This window comes from Asterias rubens, chromosome 5, assembly GCF_902459465.1.
Source record: "Asterias rubens chromosome 5, eAstRub1.3, whole genome shotgun sequence".
NCBI lineage: Eukaryota > Metazoa > Echinodermata > Asteroidea > Forcipulatida > Asteriidae > Asterias > Asterias rubens.
Genome location: NC_047066.1, coordinates 15,317,251 through 15,333,512, shown reverse-complemented (window position 1 = coordinate 15,333,512; position 16,262 = coordinate 15,317,251). Strand labels below are relative to the sequence as shown.

Sequence of the window (16,262 nt, the reverse complement as noted above, 5' to 3'; positions counted from 1 at the left end):
TTGTTGTATTTAAACACTGTTAAAAGAAATATATCGGTGTTGCTATGAGATTCGCTACACAGTGGGGTCATTGCACTTTCTGAGAAAAAAAAACATCTTCACCACCCAAGTTTACGACAATTTTGTGTCATCTGCACAGTCGGTTCGAACGAAAACTACAGAATTTGACAAGAAGCAACATAGCTTCTTAAAAAGACTGGAGACTTTATTGTAAACATTGTGAAGTCGGCTTTTGTAAGTTCTCTACATTCTCTAATGTTGTAAATATTGTACTATTTTATAAAAGCTTGAATTCAGGCTCGGTTCAGTGTTCAGTCTTCAACTCCTCTTTTTTGTTAAAAAATATAAAAAAATACACTAAATATTGGTTGTAATTATTTATTGGTGTTTTTTGTTTACAAGTAGAACCATGACCATGACAACGTTTTGGCTTTTTATTGCCGTTTGTCTAGTTGCAGTAAACTAAGTACGGATAACTTGGTGGCGACGACCGGAAGATTACCCAAATTGGATACTATCACTATATTATTTCATATCGAATGAAAAAGTGGTGGCGCCATACGGAAATTTTTCCCTAAATAGTACATACAATCAAAGCATGCTGAAACTGCCCTGTTCCCTGTACCAGGGCAAATTCATCATGGGCAGAATGTCGCATTATCATGAATTAAGGGGTCTAGCTAGTATTAATAATAGTTATGTCAACAGTATTTTTGTTAGCCCCATAATTTGGTGATCCCATAATTTAAGAAGTATCAATCCATAGGACTTCCTGCAGATTAACTACAGCAAGGTTAAGAGTCAACACAGTCTGTAGTAGTGAACACGGTCTAGAGGCAACGTGGTCTGAAGTCAACTCTGTCCAGTCAACCCAGTCCGAAGAAAACTCGGATAACTTTCCGTATGGCGCCACCACTTTTATACTCATTTTTACAAAAAGGGATATCTCATTGAGGTAAATCAGATTATTTCATATCGAATGAATAAGTGGTGGCGCCATTCGGAAACTTTTCCGAAAACTCAGTCCAAAGTCAACTTGGTCTGAAGTCAAGACGGCTAGTCAACTTAGCCTGAGCCAACTCGGTTCAAAAACTCAGTCAAAAATCAACTCGATCGGAAGTCAAGATGGTCTAGAGTCAACTGTGTCGAGTTTCAACTCAGTCCAAAATTAAACTTGGCCTGAAGTCAACTCAGGTTAAAGTGAACTTCTGAAGTTATCCAAAATCAACTCGATGGTCTAGAGTCAACTTTGTCAAAGTCAACTCTGTCCGATTCAAAAGTCAACTTGGTCTGAAGTCACCCGGGTTGGAAGTGGACTCCATCGGAAGACACAGCGATCCCAGGCAGACAAACAAACAAAAATTAATCAAATTAATAAATTTTAAAATATCTAGTTACTTCAATATAATAGTTGCGATAATCGTTACCCTCCATCTTGCCGACGGTCGCAGACCAGAAGGGAGTGTGTCGGGTTACGATTATGGCAACTAGGCCTAATTCCAACACTGGTCTAACTCAATATTAGACTAAATGGGGGAATGTGTGCATGATAATTTAGCCAGAGGCAAAAAAATTCTACACAAAACACTGCAATAGATGGAAGTCAAAGTTCACAAAGAAGATGAATCCAACATTTTCCCGATAAGTGCGAGTTTACTCATGACAGAATGGATTTTAGACCAAGTTGACCTGCATATTCCTTCTAGTCCTCCATTTATGTAGGAAGTTCAATGAATTAGCCAAATGTAGAATTGGGTTTAGACCCCTTTGCAAAATGCTGATGGCACCTCCTAAGAATGCGCGTCCACAATTTCCATCATTTTGGGAGTCAATTCCGTTGTGCACAATTTTGACTCCCAAAATGACGGAAGATAGGCGTGTGTAAGTGCATTGTGTAAGAGGTCTATAGTGTCTAGCTCTTGTTACTAAATGCGCTAATTATGCACATTGAGGCTGTTGATTTTTGAGTTTTGTCTTTCCAAGAACTAACTTTTTAATGTAAGCTATCACTTTAATACATTTGCAGAAATCCCAAACATGGCGCCCAAGAAGAAAGGAAAGAAATCTGGTAAAAAGGGCAAGCTGGCCAAGATGACTGAGGAGGAACGAATCTTATACCTTGAACAAAAGATGCTGGCTGAGGAAGAAATGAAGAAGAAGAAAGAAGACATGCTGAACCAGTTTTTGAAGGTAGATATAGAAGTGCATTTACCCCTTATTTTCCGAAATGGTTAACATGGTTTTAACCTTTAAAAAGGGAAGGTATACGTATATGTTTTTGATATTCACTCTTATAATTAATGGCGATGAAAACTTCACTTGGTTAGAAGTTCAGCAGCTTTCGCTATTACAAAGCATTTTTAGAATCATTTCTCTTCAAAGTAATGCGGTGAGTTTTATCCTCCAAACTTTGAATCTAAAAAATGTTTTGTTCATACGTTACTCAAATTGTGTATTCCAATTTTCTGTCCATTCCAAGTAAGACTTTCTTTGTCATTCAAAGAGTCCAGTTCGAAGTTGGGATGAGCCAAAACACCCCTGTACAAAGTCATCAGCTTAATCTTCAGTTAATTTTAAATGTTTTTGTTTCTGAGCATAATCTTGCTGATGAGTGACATTCTGGCATTTGTTTTCTTAATAGGACAAGCTAGTCAAAGAAGAGAAGAACACAAGATTCAACATGTACAAGATCACACACCAATGGCGTAACATCATGCGAGCTGCCAAGTCTAAAGAACTCAAAAGAGACATCGAGATCTTGAGTCAGACCTTCGAGAGAGTCGTCGATCGTAAGGATAGCGTCATCAAATCCTTGGCCAAGGACTTAACAGAGGCGGAAGAGCAGTATGGCATGGCACTTAGAAGTCACCTACAAAACATGGACTCACTCACTGGTAATGACTCATTGTGTAGTGGTTAGAGACCAATTGTGAACAAGTTTGGGCTCTAAAACAGTGCTTATGGTCCATGATTTGGGTATTATCACCAATATGATTATATTGCAAAGATAAAAATATCAAGGAATAAACCAGAGGGGATACTGGCTGGATAAGTTTTAAATAGTGTGGGTCTGAACAAAGAAAAAGTGACTGGAGTGGGACTTGAACCAGCTCTACCAACTGAGTTATTCGAGCCCTAAGTTGGCGGTCTCCCTATTAGTCAATATCTTTGTTACGGATGACAGTCAGGGCCCAATTTCATAGCGCTGCTTAACGGTAAGCTAATTTGCGTGCTTACTGTAGCAGAACATTTTGCTTAAGCCTTAGCGTATTTCACAGGTTAGCAGAAAAATTGGGCAGCCATATTGCGTGTTTACCGTGGATTTGCATTGTGACGTCATTTATTTTTGTGCAGTAAGCACCGGAAGGTTAGCTTGCCTTTTCGTGTGCTTAAGGTTAGCAGCGCTATGAAATAGAAAATCGCACAGTAAGCAAAAAATCAGCCGCTAAGCAGCGCTATGAAATTGGGCCCAGAAGCCAAGTAACCGTTAACTGTGGTGTAGCCAGGGATCACATCAAAGCTTACAATTCAACATTGGAAGGGGATTGTCATAAAGGATTTGGGTACTTTTTGTAGGACTCAAAACACAATGTCCACAGATTTACATTAAACCTACACCATTTGAAGATAATGATAGTATAAAGCTAACCTTTAAATAGTACTAGCTGAGGTGCTGTAGTTTTGGAGAAATGAGTAAAACAATGTCACGAAAATGCGTTTTACATACCAAAATAATTTTCGCCTTAGAGTCGCAAATTATTTTTGTGACTTGTTTTACTCATTTCTCCAAAACTACAGCATTTCAGCAAGTAACATTTTAAGGTAAGCTTTCTACCATCAATATCTTCAAACCGTGTAAGTTTAATGTAAATCTGTGGACATTGTGTTTTGTGTCCAACAAAAAGAACCCATACACTTCAGGGGAATGTGACTTTTTAATATAAAATACCAAGAACTGTTAATCTGTAAGTTTCTTTGGTTACAGATCTGCAACGGAGTCGTCTGGACATTCTGCACTCGGAGTATGGTGAGGAGCTTGCCGTCCTGATGAAGGAGTTTAACAGTGAGCGATCATTGATTATTGAACAGCATCGTAGGGAGATTAACGACCTACAGGATATCCTCTTTGCCATGGAACAGAACAGCAACGACCGAGAGAACGACGCTAAGCAAGACTTCCAGAGCTTGAGAGATGAAATCAAGAATAAAGTATGAATCCCTTGATTCTGTTGTCCCCATTTAGTTTAGATAAAACCAAATTACTTTAAAGGAACGTTACAGAATTGGTAGAAGAAAACAAATCGTGAAGATCACAGATTTACATAAAACTTACACGATCTGATGATGATGATAGTAGAAAACATCCCTTGAAATATTTCTGTCTGAAATTTCATATTTGATGAGAAATAAATAATATAATTTCGCGTTTGGAGTTTATCGCTCAGTGAGCGTTTTATTCATTTTTGTTTGTGCATAATTTGTGATCGGTTTTTCACTATTCTCTCATGACCCAGATGGTCGATCAGTCTCAAACTTCTACAGGTTTGTCAGTTTATGTATATGGTGGATTACATAAAGTGCTTACACTGCCAGCAACTGTTTTGCTAGCAAAAACAATTCTGTAATGTTCCTTTAATTGATGTCATCATTGCTTGGATGGAACTCTGGTACTCTCAGTGTAAACACACACTACTCCAGGGCTCGAAATTGGAGCGAAAATCAATAACACCACAGGGCTTATAGTTTAAAGGGTTTTTGTACTTTTTGTAGGACAAAAACACAATGTCCACAGATTTACACTAAACTTACACAGTTTGAAGATAATGATAGTAGAAAGCTTCCCTGAAAATATTACCTGCTGAGGTGCTGTAGTTTTTGAGAAATGAGTATAAACAATGTCATGAAAACAATTTTCGTCTCAGTGATCATGAGATGAAAATTATTTTAACATGTAAAAAGGTATTTTCATGACATTGTTTTACTCAATTCTCAAAAACTACAGTACCTCAGCAACTAATATTTTAAGGTACGCTTTCTACTATCATTATCTTCAACAAAAAGTACCCTAATTCTTTAAGTGAAATTACTAGACCTGGGCCCAGTTTCATGTCTCTGCTTACCGTAGAAGCAGGGAATTATGCGCTTGCGTCAAACATATTTCACAGGTTAGCGTACTCCACGCTACAAGCCATTCGATGCATACACAGCTAGCGCAGAAATTTTGGCGCTTGTCATGCAAGCGGAGAATGGTGATCGTAAGTGGAGAATTCAACAGGATAAAAGGTACAAATTTATCAAATCAAAGTCAACATTTGAACACAATGATGTTAAAATCAATGGCCTCGGGCCTGCTGTCCTGGGCCAAATTTCATAGAGCTGCTAAGCACAAAAATTTGCTTAGCATGAAATGTTTGTCTTGATAAAGACAGGATTTCCCAACCAAATTTCTACGTGATTTTCAAGATAAGCATACAACAGCTGAATACCAGTAACTAGGAAATGCAACAAAATGGGAATTCGGTTGGTAATCCTGTTTTTATCAAGGAAGAAATTTCATGCCAAGCAAATTTTCGTGCTTAGCAGCTCTATGAAATTGGGCCCAGGTTGAAATTCAAGCCCTGTGTGCCTATGATGTTTTCTGGTTTTGTCTTTTCTTAGAACACATTAAAAAAACTCACACATTACAGAGAGAAAGCCATTTTTAAATCATTACAATTTGTGTGTCTTTCCCCAGAACCTTGAGGAGAAGCATGCCTTGAGGATTCAGCTGGAGGGTCAAGTGGAGGATCTATGGAAGCAATTCCAACAAGCCCTCAAGAGTTATAATGAGACGACCGAGGAGAGGAAGGCTCACTTTGAGACGCTGAAAGTCAAGGATGAGAAGAGTGCCAAGGAGATTGAGATGCAGATGAGGAAACTACAGAGAATATCTGTAAGGCCATGAAAAATATTGTTTTATTTTTTAACCACTTAACGTCAGTATAAAATAAAAATGAATTCTGTGTGGCTGCTCTTTGTATGGATGAAACACATCATTTCACAGTAGGTGCGTGCCACAACATAACACATACGGGAAAGTCCGGGTCTATAATATGTATAATGTCAGCCTTAAATCTGTCCAAAATAAATTTGGGAATAAAGATGCGTGTTTATCATCACCATGGCCCAATTTCATAGCGCTGCTAAGCACCAAAATTTGCTTAGCATGACATTTGTTCCTTGATAAAAACAGGAATGCCATCCAAATTTCCAGTCTTTGCATGTTGCTTCTTACTGGTACTCAGCTGTTGTTTGCTAGTCCTGAAAATCACGTGGATATTTGGTTGGCATTCCTGTTTTTATAAATTTCTTGCTAAGCAAATTTGTGTGCTTAAGCAGTGCTATGAAATTGGGCCCAGATGCCCAGACAAAGTTTTGTTGTTGATTGTTTGAAGAAAACACTTTTTGGTGAAAGTGTCTGGACAAAAAATATATAAAGTCTACTGTATATTTGATACTGTATTGTTGTATGTACTAAATTAAACTTTTACTCTGTTTGAATCTAGGACACAATATCACAGCTGAAGGGCAAGATGTCACAGAACTCCCGCGAGAGCGAAGACCGCAACAAGGACCTACGAGAGCAGCGTGAGGTCATCGCCGAGCACTTCCACGAACTGAAGAACCAGATGAACCGTTTCCGCGACAACGAGAGGTCGCGCCTCACTAAGCTGACTCTGGAGAGCAACGCTGCAATCAAGGAGCTCACACGGAAAACCGACTCGGTACGATTCAGACTTTACTTCTAGTGAAAAACAAAAACCCAGTCAGTTTCTCTGATTTTTGTAATAAAAAGTCGCATTCCCTCAAAGTGATCTCTCTGCTGCTGCTTCCCAGAGCCAAATTATTATAGAGCTGCTATGAGCAGAAAAAAGTTGCTGAGTGCAGCAAAAATTTGCTTGCCAGAATAAGGTAAACCAAACTACCATGCTGCGTGTACAGTTTGTGACTGCTTGCTCATTTATGCTTAGCAAAAAATTGTTAAAGCAATCGCACAACATCGGTAAACAGTATTGTCCAAAGGTCCACACTGTGTGTATCACATCTTATATATAAAATAACAAACTTGTGAAAATTTAGGCTCAATCGGTCATCGGAGTCAGGAGAAAATAACGGGAAAACCCGTTATTCTCGATATTGAGAATTGATAATTGTTTTAATGTTTTCTCAAAAAGTAAAGCATTTCATGGAATAATATTTCAAGAGAAGTCTTTCACCATTACCTTCTGTAAACCCTGTAAGTTATTTGTAAATCTGTGAATTTTTAATTTTTGTTCTGTTCAGAAAGTGTCCAATGGCTTTAAACAATATTTTTTGCCCAGGCCCAGGTTTTGTCGTAAGCTTGGGTGTGATTCCTAGTTATACGGCAATTTTAGGTTGAATGTCTTCTGACTATCATCCCAGGAACAAAGGTATTGACAATACAGGGAGATTGATAGCTAGATAGCTCATAACTTGAACTGTTGTTCTTCACAGGGTGAGAGGATACTGAAGCTTACTGAGCAGTGTCGGAAACTGGAGACAGAAGAGGAGAAGGTGCTGCCGTTCTACGCCTCAAGTCTGACTCAAGAAGAACAGGAAGATGTTCAGGCAGCTGTAGCGGAGCCACCATCAGAGCCACTAGCAGAGGTGAGCAAAAAATAACCAATCCAATAGCCCCTTCACCCCACCTCTACCCCAACTCCAATTCTCTAATCCAATCCATCTATTTAACCATATGGTTATGGATGATATAGACCACAGATGAGTAGAAGAAATTCCTTCCTTCAAAATGGCTCGTTTACAAAAACATGAAAGCAAGTCTCCTTAAATTGATAAACCATTTAGACAGGCATATTTGTCTCCCATTCATAAATACCCGGGACAGTTTATCCATTCTGATTGGTCAGGGAGGGCATCACATGGTCATGTTTAAACATGTGATATAAACACAGTAAGAACTATTTAAAAATAGGCTTGGTGCGCCAGCTTACGCATAACGCAATAAACGTAAAGACTGCTAGCTCGCCCACCTACGCACATCCGTTGAGCATCAATGCAATTTTTACCCTTTGCGAAACAAAGCCCAATAACGTTATAGATATTGGAAATTTTCAGATTTGTTTCTAGATTTCCTAACATTATTACACTTTTAAACAAAAGGGCATTTTTATGAATGGGATTAAAAGAGTGGGTTCAGGGTCAGGGTTGTGCGATAAAGGACCTTGGTGAACCCAATTTCTTTTAAAGATTTATTTTAACGAGGTGTGACCTTTGAGCAGTGTCGTGGCCGAGCGGTTTAGAGCACAGGATTCAAGCTCTGGTGTTTGATCAGCAGAGTGTGGGTTCGAATCCCGGTCGTGACACTTGCTACGTAAAATTGGGGAGGTAGTGCTTTTTGCTCTACCGGCCAGGCTTCGAATTGATGATACCCAAGCCTACATCTGTATGGACTATGAAAGGGGTAACCCTGTTTCAGCCCTTGGAGTAGGTGGCAACGGCCTCTGGAAAAAAATAATTGTAGCCCACACCTTGAAGTGGCCTTCAGGCCTTGTGTGTCTGGCGACTTGCATAAAAAATAATAAAAAATAAAACAAATACACCCATGTCAAAGAAATTATATCTTTGAAGATACCGTAATTATGCAATGACAGAATTGTTATTCCTGTTTTATCATCTACTGAACCATCTTGTTTCCATCCCAACAGATCATGCATGAATACACCTCTCTAGAGAACTTCTGGAAGCGTTACAACAAGGTCCTCTTGGACAAGGTGGCGTTGGACAAGGAGAAGTCCACCTTGCTAGATGAGAACCAGCAGCTGCGGACGGTCCTCAAGCAGTACCTGGATGGCATCTCGGTCAATGATGAGATTCTCAGCCAGGTCAATCCACTCTTTGTGGTCAACCAACGCACCAATGTCCAGTACGTTGAATACAAAATATCTTGTAATCAGATTCAAACGGAAAAACCAGTTAATGTAGTGCCATGCGATCGATATCTGACAATTTTCATAAGTTTTACCAACAAAGATGTCGTTTGACAGGCCCGGAATTACAGGTTGTCTCCCCTTTGGTCCTGGTTGTGGCCTTGGCACCCAATCAATCAATCAATCAATCAATCAAAATAATTTATATAGCGCCTGTATCCATAAATATGTTCAAAGGCACTTTGACAAACATAGAAAATGCTCTTTGAGTACAAATGGGCTTTCAGTCTCTTCTTGAAAATGTTCACATTTGGTGAAGTTTTAATGTTCATGGGAGATCATTCCATGGTGTAGGTGCTGCACTGGAAAAAATAAGTGCCCTTTACATAATGAAATTGGCTGTGCCCTCTGAAAGATGAAATTCCAGGCACGTCAAAAACAAGAAACAAAATTTGAAGTTTGCAGAAAGTTCCTGATAATTTCTCCTGGGCCGACATTGTGTTGTAAATGTTGTATTTCATGTAATGATTCCTTGCCTCAGTAAAGCCCAGTTCAGACTTTAATGGGAATGCTTCGCAAAGTGAATTTAATGTCACAGTTCTGTTGGCTGTGTGGCTGTGAATATTTTGCAGTAGCTCATGTGAGTTGTTTGTTGCGAATTTATGGCATCAAAATTTGCATCGCACTTGGCATTCACAGGAAGTGTGAACCCGGTTTAAGTCGGTAGACATTTTGAAGAAACTACAAGTATTGTGTAAAAAGTTATGATTTGTTTTTCTTTTTTCTTCACAGGCTATCTGTGCCAGTGACAGATCCCAGAGTGCAGAGACCCACACAGACCATCGTAGAAGGTGCCCATATCATCAAGCACACTATATAAAGCTCATTAAAATGCAGTATGCAAATATATTTATGAAGTTTCTGACCAATCGCTGTGTTTGGAATGTAAAACTTCCAGACTTTCAGCCAATTAGTCATAGCTTGTAAAAAACTTTTATAAAAAGAAAGGAGTGATTTCTTTCACGAGATTGGAGGCCATTGTCAAAATTCTATTATGCAAATTTATTCATAATGGTTCTGACCAATCAATGTGTGGGGAGCTTTCAACCATTTATTCATTTGCTATTGAATTAATACAGAATGCTTTTATATTCGAAGTGACACTAAGGCCCAATTTTATAAAGCATGCAAGCATAAAAACTTGCCAAGCACATTTCAGTATATTGCTTAGCAGAAATAGGTCTTCAGAAGAAAACACCAATTTACATTGCTCTGACTGCTTCCCTACTCAATTCATGCTTGGCAAAGATATTTGATAAGCAGAATTATCTGCCTAACAGCTTCATGAAATTGGGCCAAAACCTGGCATTACATGGGGGCACTGACAGAAAGCCATCCTCTGTTGCCCTGGGTTCGATTTCAAAGAGCTGCTTTAAGCACAAAAAGTACATTGTGCTTTGTCAGAGACAAAATTCACAGCCAAAACAACATTCCAAACCATAATGTGGCTGGTTCCCTGCTCACTCTCGCTAAGCAGAAAATTGCCAAGCAGTATTTGCTGCTTAAGCAGCTTTCTTGAAATTGTTTTGGCCTTGGTAGCCCTTTAAAGACACTGGACACTATTGGTAATTGTCAAAGACCAGTCTTCTCACTTTGTGTATCTCAACATATGCATAAAATAACAAACCTGTGAAAATTTGAGCTCAATTGGTCATTGAGTTGCGAGATAACTATGAAAGAAAAAACACCCTTGTCACACGAAGTTGTGCGCTTTCAGATGCTTGATTTCGAGACCTCAAATTCTAAACTTGAGGCCTTGAAATCAAATTCGTGAAAAAGCACTTCTTTCTCGCAAACTACGTCACTTCAGAGGGAGCCGTTTCTCACAATGTTTTATACTATCAACCTCTCCCCATTACTCATTACCAAGTGAGGTTTTATGCTGATAATTATTTTGAGTAATTACCATTGCCTTTAAAAGTTACCAAAAGTAACTATTTAAATTTTTGTGTAGTGTCTCTCTCTCAACAACGTCCAGTTAAAAACAAATGTGATCCTAGCAAAGTTGTCTTTATTATGTATTTTATCTCTGTACATTTCACTAAATATTGTCAATAAAGGATATATATAGAACTGCTATGCATTGTCAACCCACATTTTTTAGATGTCATTGTTATTGAAAACAGGGCATGGCAGTTTGTGTTCATTTATAAGATATTAGTAACATTCAAACCTAGAACGTTGAAAAAAGATTTTTGAAAAGTGTATCTATCATTTTTTGTTTTGTAAAATAAGTCCCACAGCAGTTTGAAACAATTTTTTGTATAAAATACTTGCGTGTCTTTTAAATTGAGGCATTAATCGTCTCTGCAGAATTGATGTACATAGTTATAAATCTAGGTTTAGTCAAGTTGACTTTGATGAAAAGTTATTTTTTACCGCATAGCCAATTAAAATAAAAGTATAACAATGGCATCTGAACCATGCCAACATTCATTCACTCATTTTGTTTTCTGTCAATAATAAACCCTTATCTCAGATTATTCATCTTGGCCCTGTAGGTGTTTTATTTTGAAATAAATTTCTTGAAAGCCAGCATGCAAGACATGATCTTCATAATAGTGGGGAGTTTTTTTTTAATAACACGAGTTGAGTCGGAAACTGCGAGGCCATACTTGATTTTTTCTTCAAGAGAAAATCAAAGCAAAGGGCTCTTTTGAAAAAATGTGAATAAATATTTGTATGTGTTCATTTCAAGTTAAAATCACTCTCGCAAAAAGATCAGAGGTTCATTTTAAGCCACAACTGAATCGCTACGACTGTTGCTTATGGTTAGGGATACGATAGATAGTTTATCACATTATGTTGCGGAAATCTAGCCAAAGCCGTTACTGTAGCCACCAATTCAGAAATGTCATTTATTAAACAACATCCATGGTGTTACCGCAAACTTTTCTATATCTTACTTCCACCATGCAAAGTTTCAAATCCTCTTCAAAGACCGACCACTCGGATCTGGCATGCATGGGGATGGATGGCCGACTGGCATTTTTTTTTCACGCCCATTAAGTACAAATACCGCCCTCTGTTGACTAGAAATAAATTAACCCACCCACTGCCAATGAATATTCATTTAAATAAACGTCATATCCCTTTAATATATTATTTTATCATAGGTAAGTAAAGGTCTTCAAATTTGCGTGGCTTAACCTGCTAGGGATAAAGATTACTTAGGTAAAAAGTAATTGGGCCGAATGGAGGTACGTCACAAATGCACGTATGACGACACAAAATAAAAATAATAATATTGCTGGCAACAAACTGTCTTTAACGCAAGATGGCGTCGTGCGTAGTGTGGTGGATTTGTGCCTTCTCTCCAAATAAATAACAAATGTAGGGTTAATTCTGCTATCAATGAGGAATATTTCTTCAACTTTAAGGAGAACAATTCCTTTACCTTCTAGACATGCAATCTGTGTTAGTGTACGGGCGGCAGTTTGCCCGCTGCGTCATGGGTTATGTCCCGTACGACGCCTCAGTTCACGCCGAGGGTCGGCGGCGGATGAGACTTGTGACAGCCTCGTGTGGCTACTCCAAAGACTCGGCAACGAACAACAATAGAGCCGGTCAAGTATTCAAAAAAGACATTTTCGGCGACGATGCTTGCTTTGTTTCAAAGTACAAGAACTATGATGTTTTAGGTAAGAATTTCTGGGAAAATTAATGCTGGCAAAATTTTTATTTGTTTTATAACTTTCTAATTTTTTAAATTTGATCAACAATTTATTATTTAGTCTGTTTTAGCATGGTTGTGTGTGGTTGCACATTTTGCACCATACATAAATAGACCTTTATACACATGACGTCATTTCAGTACGGCGCCCTCGCCTTGAAGTCAAAAGGAGGTTGTTCATTATTGGCCAATCTAATATGTGCGTTTCGATTGTTTTGTCACCGTTTGACCTCAAAGATGGCGGCTGGATGACGTCAATGCATAATAAGGGATAAGGTCTATACTATAGTTGCGATAATGTAACCCTCCCGACGGTCGCCAGGCCGGAGGGTTACGAGATCGTTTCGAGCGGCAAATGACAATCTGGTCCAACACGTACAATTTCGTACAATTTTGACAGCTAGTCACAAGATTTGCCCCATTTTTACCGCTTTCAAAAATCATGACACAAATTCTAAGGGCACAAACTCAATCCTCAATGTCTAACTCTAAGGCCAAACAAAATAAATGTTGTGTTTACGGTAACGGCCCGAAAAAGTTCCAGGTAGGTAGGTAGGAAAATAATTTTATTTTGTAATTTTATTTTTATTTTTTATTTAAGTTCTTGAATTTTGAGTTATTTGTTAATATTTTAAACCCGTTACCATTATACTACAGCCCTGATACTTCGGCTTTTAAGGGGCACGGCAGTTTTGCCTTGACTTTTTGTAAAAATTTAGGGCACCAAGGCAATTTTCAAAAATTTGGAAGGGCATCACGGCAATCATAAAAAAGTTGCGAAGGGCACGACGGCAGTTTAAAAAAAAAACCTCCGAGTTGCCTGCAAAAAATAGTTCTTCAAATTTTTCCATTTTCTAACTGTTACCCAATGAAAAAAGAAAGCATTCATCTAACTCAACAAAATAAACTACTTACAATACACAATAAATAATTTTTGTTCATACGTAATCCTACTATTGGTCATGCACGTTGTGTAGTTTTTCGTAGAGATGCTAAAATTCCCACGTAACTGCTCCATTTTGACACGATGTTGACAGAATAAATGCATGCGGTGCGCGACGACTATGCTGTACATGATGGTACATCACATGTACCAAGCATGGGGAAAACCACTATCCTAGCATGCACAGACACGTCGAGTCTTCGTCTCAAGGCGTTTAGCGTTGGTTCGCGTAATTTTACCACTAGAGGGCGTTTAAACTCACGCTATCGCTGTTCCGAAACGCCCTCTAGCGTTCGATGTTTTGAGTATTTTTTTGTCGCACGCAAAGAACAACGACTAACGGGCCTGAAATCTGCTGTTGTTCTTACGTGCGTGAAATTGGGGTATATTTCTTTGCGTAAAAATTTACACAGACATCGGGACTTTTTGGCTTATTTTTGAACTTGGGCAACGTTGAATATAATTTTTTTTCGGGAGGAAGGGCACGGCGGCAATGATGAGAAAAGGGCACGGCAATCATTGCCGTGAAAAATTGGGTTTTTGAAGGGCATTGCGGCAATCGGTAGGGGCAATTGCCGTCGTTGCCGTCGTGGGTGAAGTATCAGGGCTGATACTAACCTTGTTCGACTCATCAAGTTTAAATAAACCCTCATGTTGGAAAGTGGTTAAATATAAAAGTTTATAAGTTGTCATTTTAAATTTTACCAACTCACAAAATATTTAGAAAAATGTTTTGAGGTCGGCAATTCGGCCGCAAAAAATTCAGGTCGGTCGGGTTACCGTAAACACAACATTTATTTTGTTTGGCCTAATGAACACTCAAAACACAATTGAGAAAATATTTTTGAAGAAAAAGGACAACAACTTTCCAGATCCTGGAGCGAATTCCCAGGTTTATATTTTGAATCTCTCGCATCGCATTGCAGACGCTTTATTTTTCGGTTGGACTAAACCATTCTGTTAAAGGGGTGTTGCAAGGCAGTGCCAGAGATGCCAAGTCCAGAGGCCAGCTATGCGTGAGATTTTTCAAAGCTCACCCCCACCAATGCGTAAGAAAATGGTTGCTGTGCGTGTGAGCATGAGACAGAGCCCAAATGCGTAAGTCTCACGCCTAATGCGTGAGACTTGGTAGGTCTGCAGTGCTGCAGTGCGTGCGCGCCATATAATGAGTGAACAGCGGGCAATGAACGGACCGCGCGCACGCACAGCCTTGATGTTGTAACTCAGCATTGCGGTTTTGAATCGCGATAAACCTTATGGAGGTAGAAATAGTTCCAGGTCAATCGGTCAATAGACCCTTCCCATGAAATATGTAAATTGCACATTGCGCGTGCGCACTAACGTTTTGGTTGGCAAAATGAGGGAGTATCGCGCTGTTTTGTACACGGCTAATAGGTGCGTGACGATTGTTTTTCAATGTGAGGTTTGTTATAAATGCTAGTTTGGCTCTACTAACCTCGTACACAGGTTGTCCAATGTGAGATAATTTTGATCTATCAACATAATCCATGCCTACATTTATGTATCCTGTCTGTCTTAAAACTTCCATATTTAATGTGTAGTGTACTATGGCTTATAGTAGGCAATACTAGGTACAGTAAAATTGCTGATAAGACCTGTTGGGACTGTTATGAAATTTAAGCCCTGATTATGTTTACCTGTACATCAGTGAGTCTGATCAGACGTACTTTATGAACTTCTGACGTAGACGTGATGTACTATGTGTAGTGAGTAAACACTTCTTGGCTAGTAATGAAGAGACAGCTGTAATCTGTGTGCATCATGCGTGTGGCAAATTAAATGAAACAAATTTGCCAATTTTAGCACAGTTGGAGAAGTTGTGCACAAGTTACAATTGCTGAAAAGAGGGTCATTCAATCCACTCTACTTCCTACAGGAGTTCAGTAAAAGTGACACTTTGTTTTCCTTTTTTCAACCCCCAAATTTACTTCACTCTTCGTTGCTTCGTTCTCTCCGGTCCGCTGGCCCAAATGCCGGTTAAAACATTTGAGGACCAGTCAGAATTCTCTCCCAATGGTCCACCTGGCTAGTACAGTTTTGAAAAGCGAACCCTATGTATTTCATTTGAAAGATTAATAGTGAAACAGCTGGTCCTGCTGGCCAGTCACTAAAAAATCGTGCATTGTTTGTAAATCATTCAGAACTTCCCTTGCAGTTTGAGGTATGAAATTTCATCTTAGAAAGGGGGCCATTTTCTGTTAAGTTTTCCTCTGGTCTTTTTAGTTGGTACTACATGTAGTACCATGTAGGCAGTTTGCAATTCCAGACAACATTGCACTACAGGAATCACAAATCACAAAAAACTTAATTCCTCACAATTTTGGTGTCGACCTACATACATGTACACAATCGGATTAAATTTGTGTTGCACTGCTGGAAAACTAATTTTCAGATTGAATCAGAGCATGCAAGGATGCAGTGCACTTAGTGCAGTTTTATGCATCTTGAATTCTGTACCAGCACTCTAATCATAGAGTAGAGTACTCTATGCTCTAACCAATATCACCCTGCCTGAGTGATAGCTTTCCAACTATGGCAAGAATCTGCTGTGAAAATGTCAGCGAGGGTTATTTACTCAGAACAGGATTGGAATAGGGAAAGTCATTTGAATGTACGA

At 38.9% G+C, this 16,262-nt stretch overlaps 2 protein-coding genes across 2 annotated transcripts in view; both read left to right on the top strand.

Annotated features, from left to right (window-relative positions):
* The first annotated feature begins 88 nt into the window (after window positions 1-88).
* LOC117290981 (dynein regulatory complex subunit 2-like) lies at window positions 89-10,551 on the top strand. The gene is made up of 9 exons (XM_033772574.1): window positions 89-234; window positions 2,027-2,190; window positions 2,642-2,894; window positions 3,986-4,209; window positions 5,735-5,932; window positions 6,546-6,764; window positions 7,516-7,668; window positions 8,727-8,944; window positions 9,741-10,551. The coding sequence occupies exons 2-9, from the start codon at window positions 2,038-2,040 to the stop codon at window positions 9,826-9,828; spliced, it is 1,506 nt and encodes a 501-aa protein (XP_033628465.1). The 5' UTR covers window positions 89-234; window positions 2,027-2,037; the 3' UTR covers window positions 9,829-10,551.
* Window positions 10,552-12,293: 1,742 nt separating this feature from the next.
* The window catches only part of LOC117290547 (protein phosphatase PTC7 homolog), a 30,077-nt gene continuing 26,108 nt past the window's right edge, over window positions 12,294-16,262 (top strand). Inside the window, exon 1 of the mRNA XM_033771983.1 lies at window positions 12,294-12,649. Within this exon, the coding sequence (XP_033627874.1) occupies window positions 12,415-12,649 (235 nt within the window). The 5' untranslated portion in view covers window positions 12,294-12,414. The remainder of the gene's footprint in view (window positions 12,650-16,262) is intronic.

Excerpts from the sequence above, each read along its gene's own strand:
- LOC117290981 (XM_033772574.1), top strand. The coding sequence starts at position 2,038 with ATGGCGCCCAAGAAGAAAGGAAAGAAATCTGGTAAAAAGGGCAAGCTG. Across the intron at positions 4,210-5,734 it reads GAGATGAAATCAAGAATAAA|AACCTTGAGGAGAAGCATGC; the intron begins GTATGAATCCCT and ends GTCTTTCCCCAG. Across the intron at positions 5,933-6,545 it reads GGAAACTACAGAGAATATCT|GACACAATATCACAGCTGAA; the intron begins GTAAGGCCATGA and ends GTTTGAATCTAG.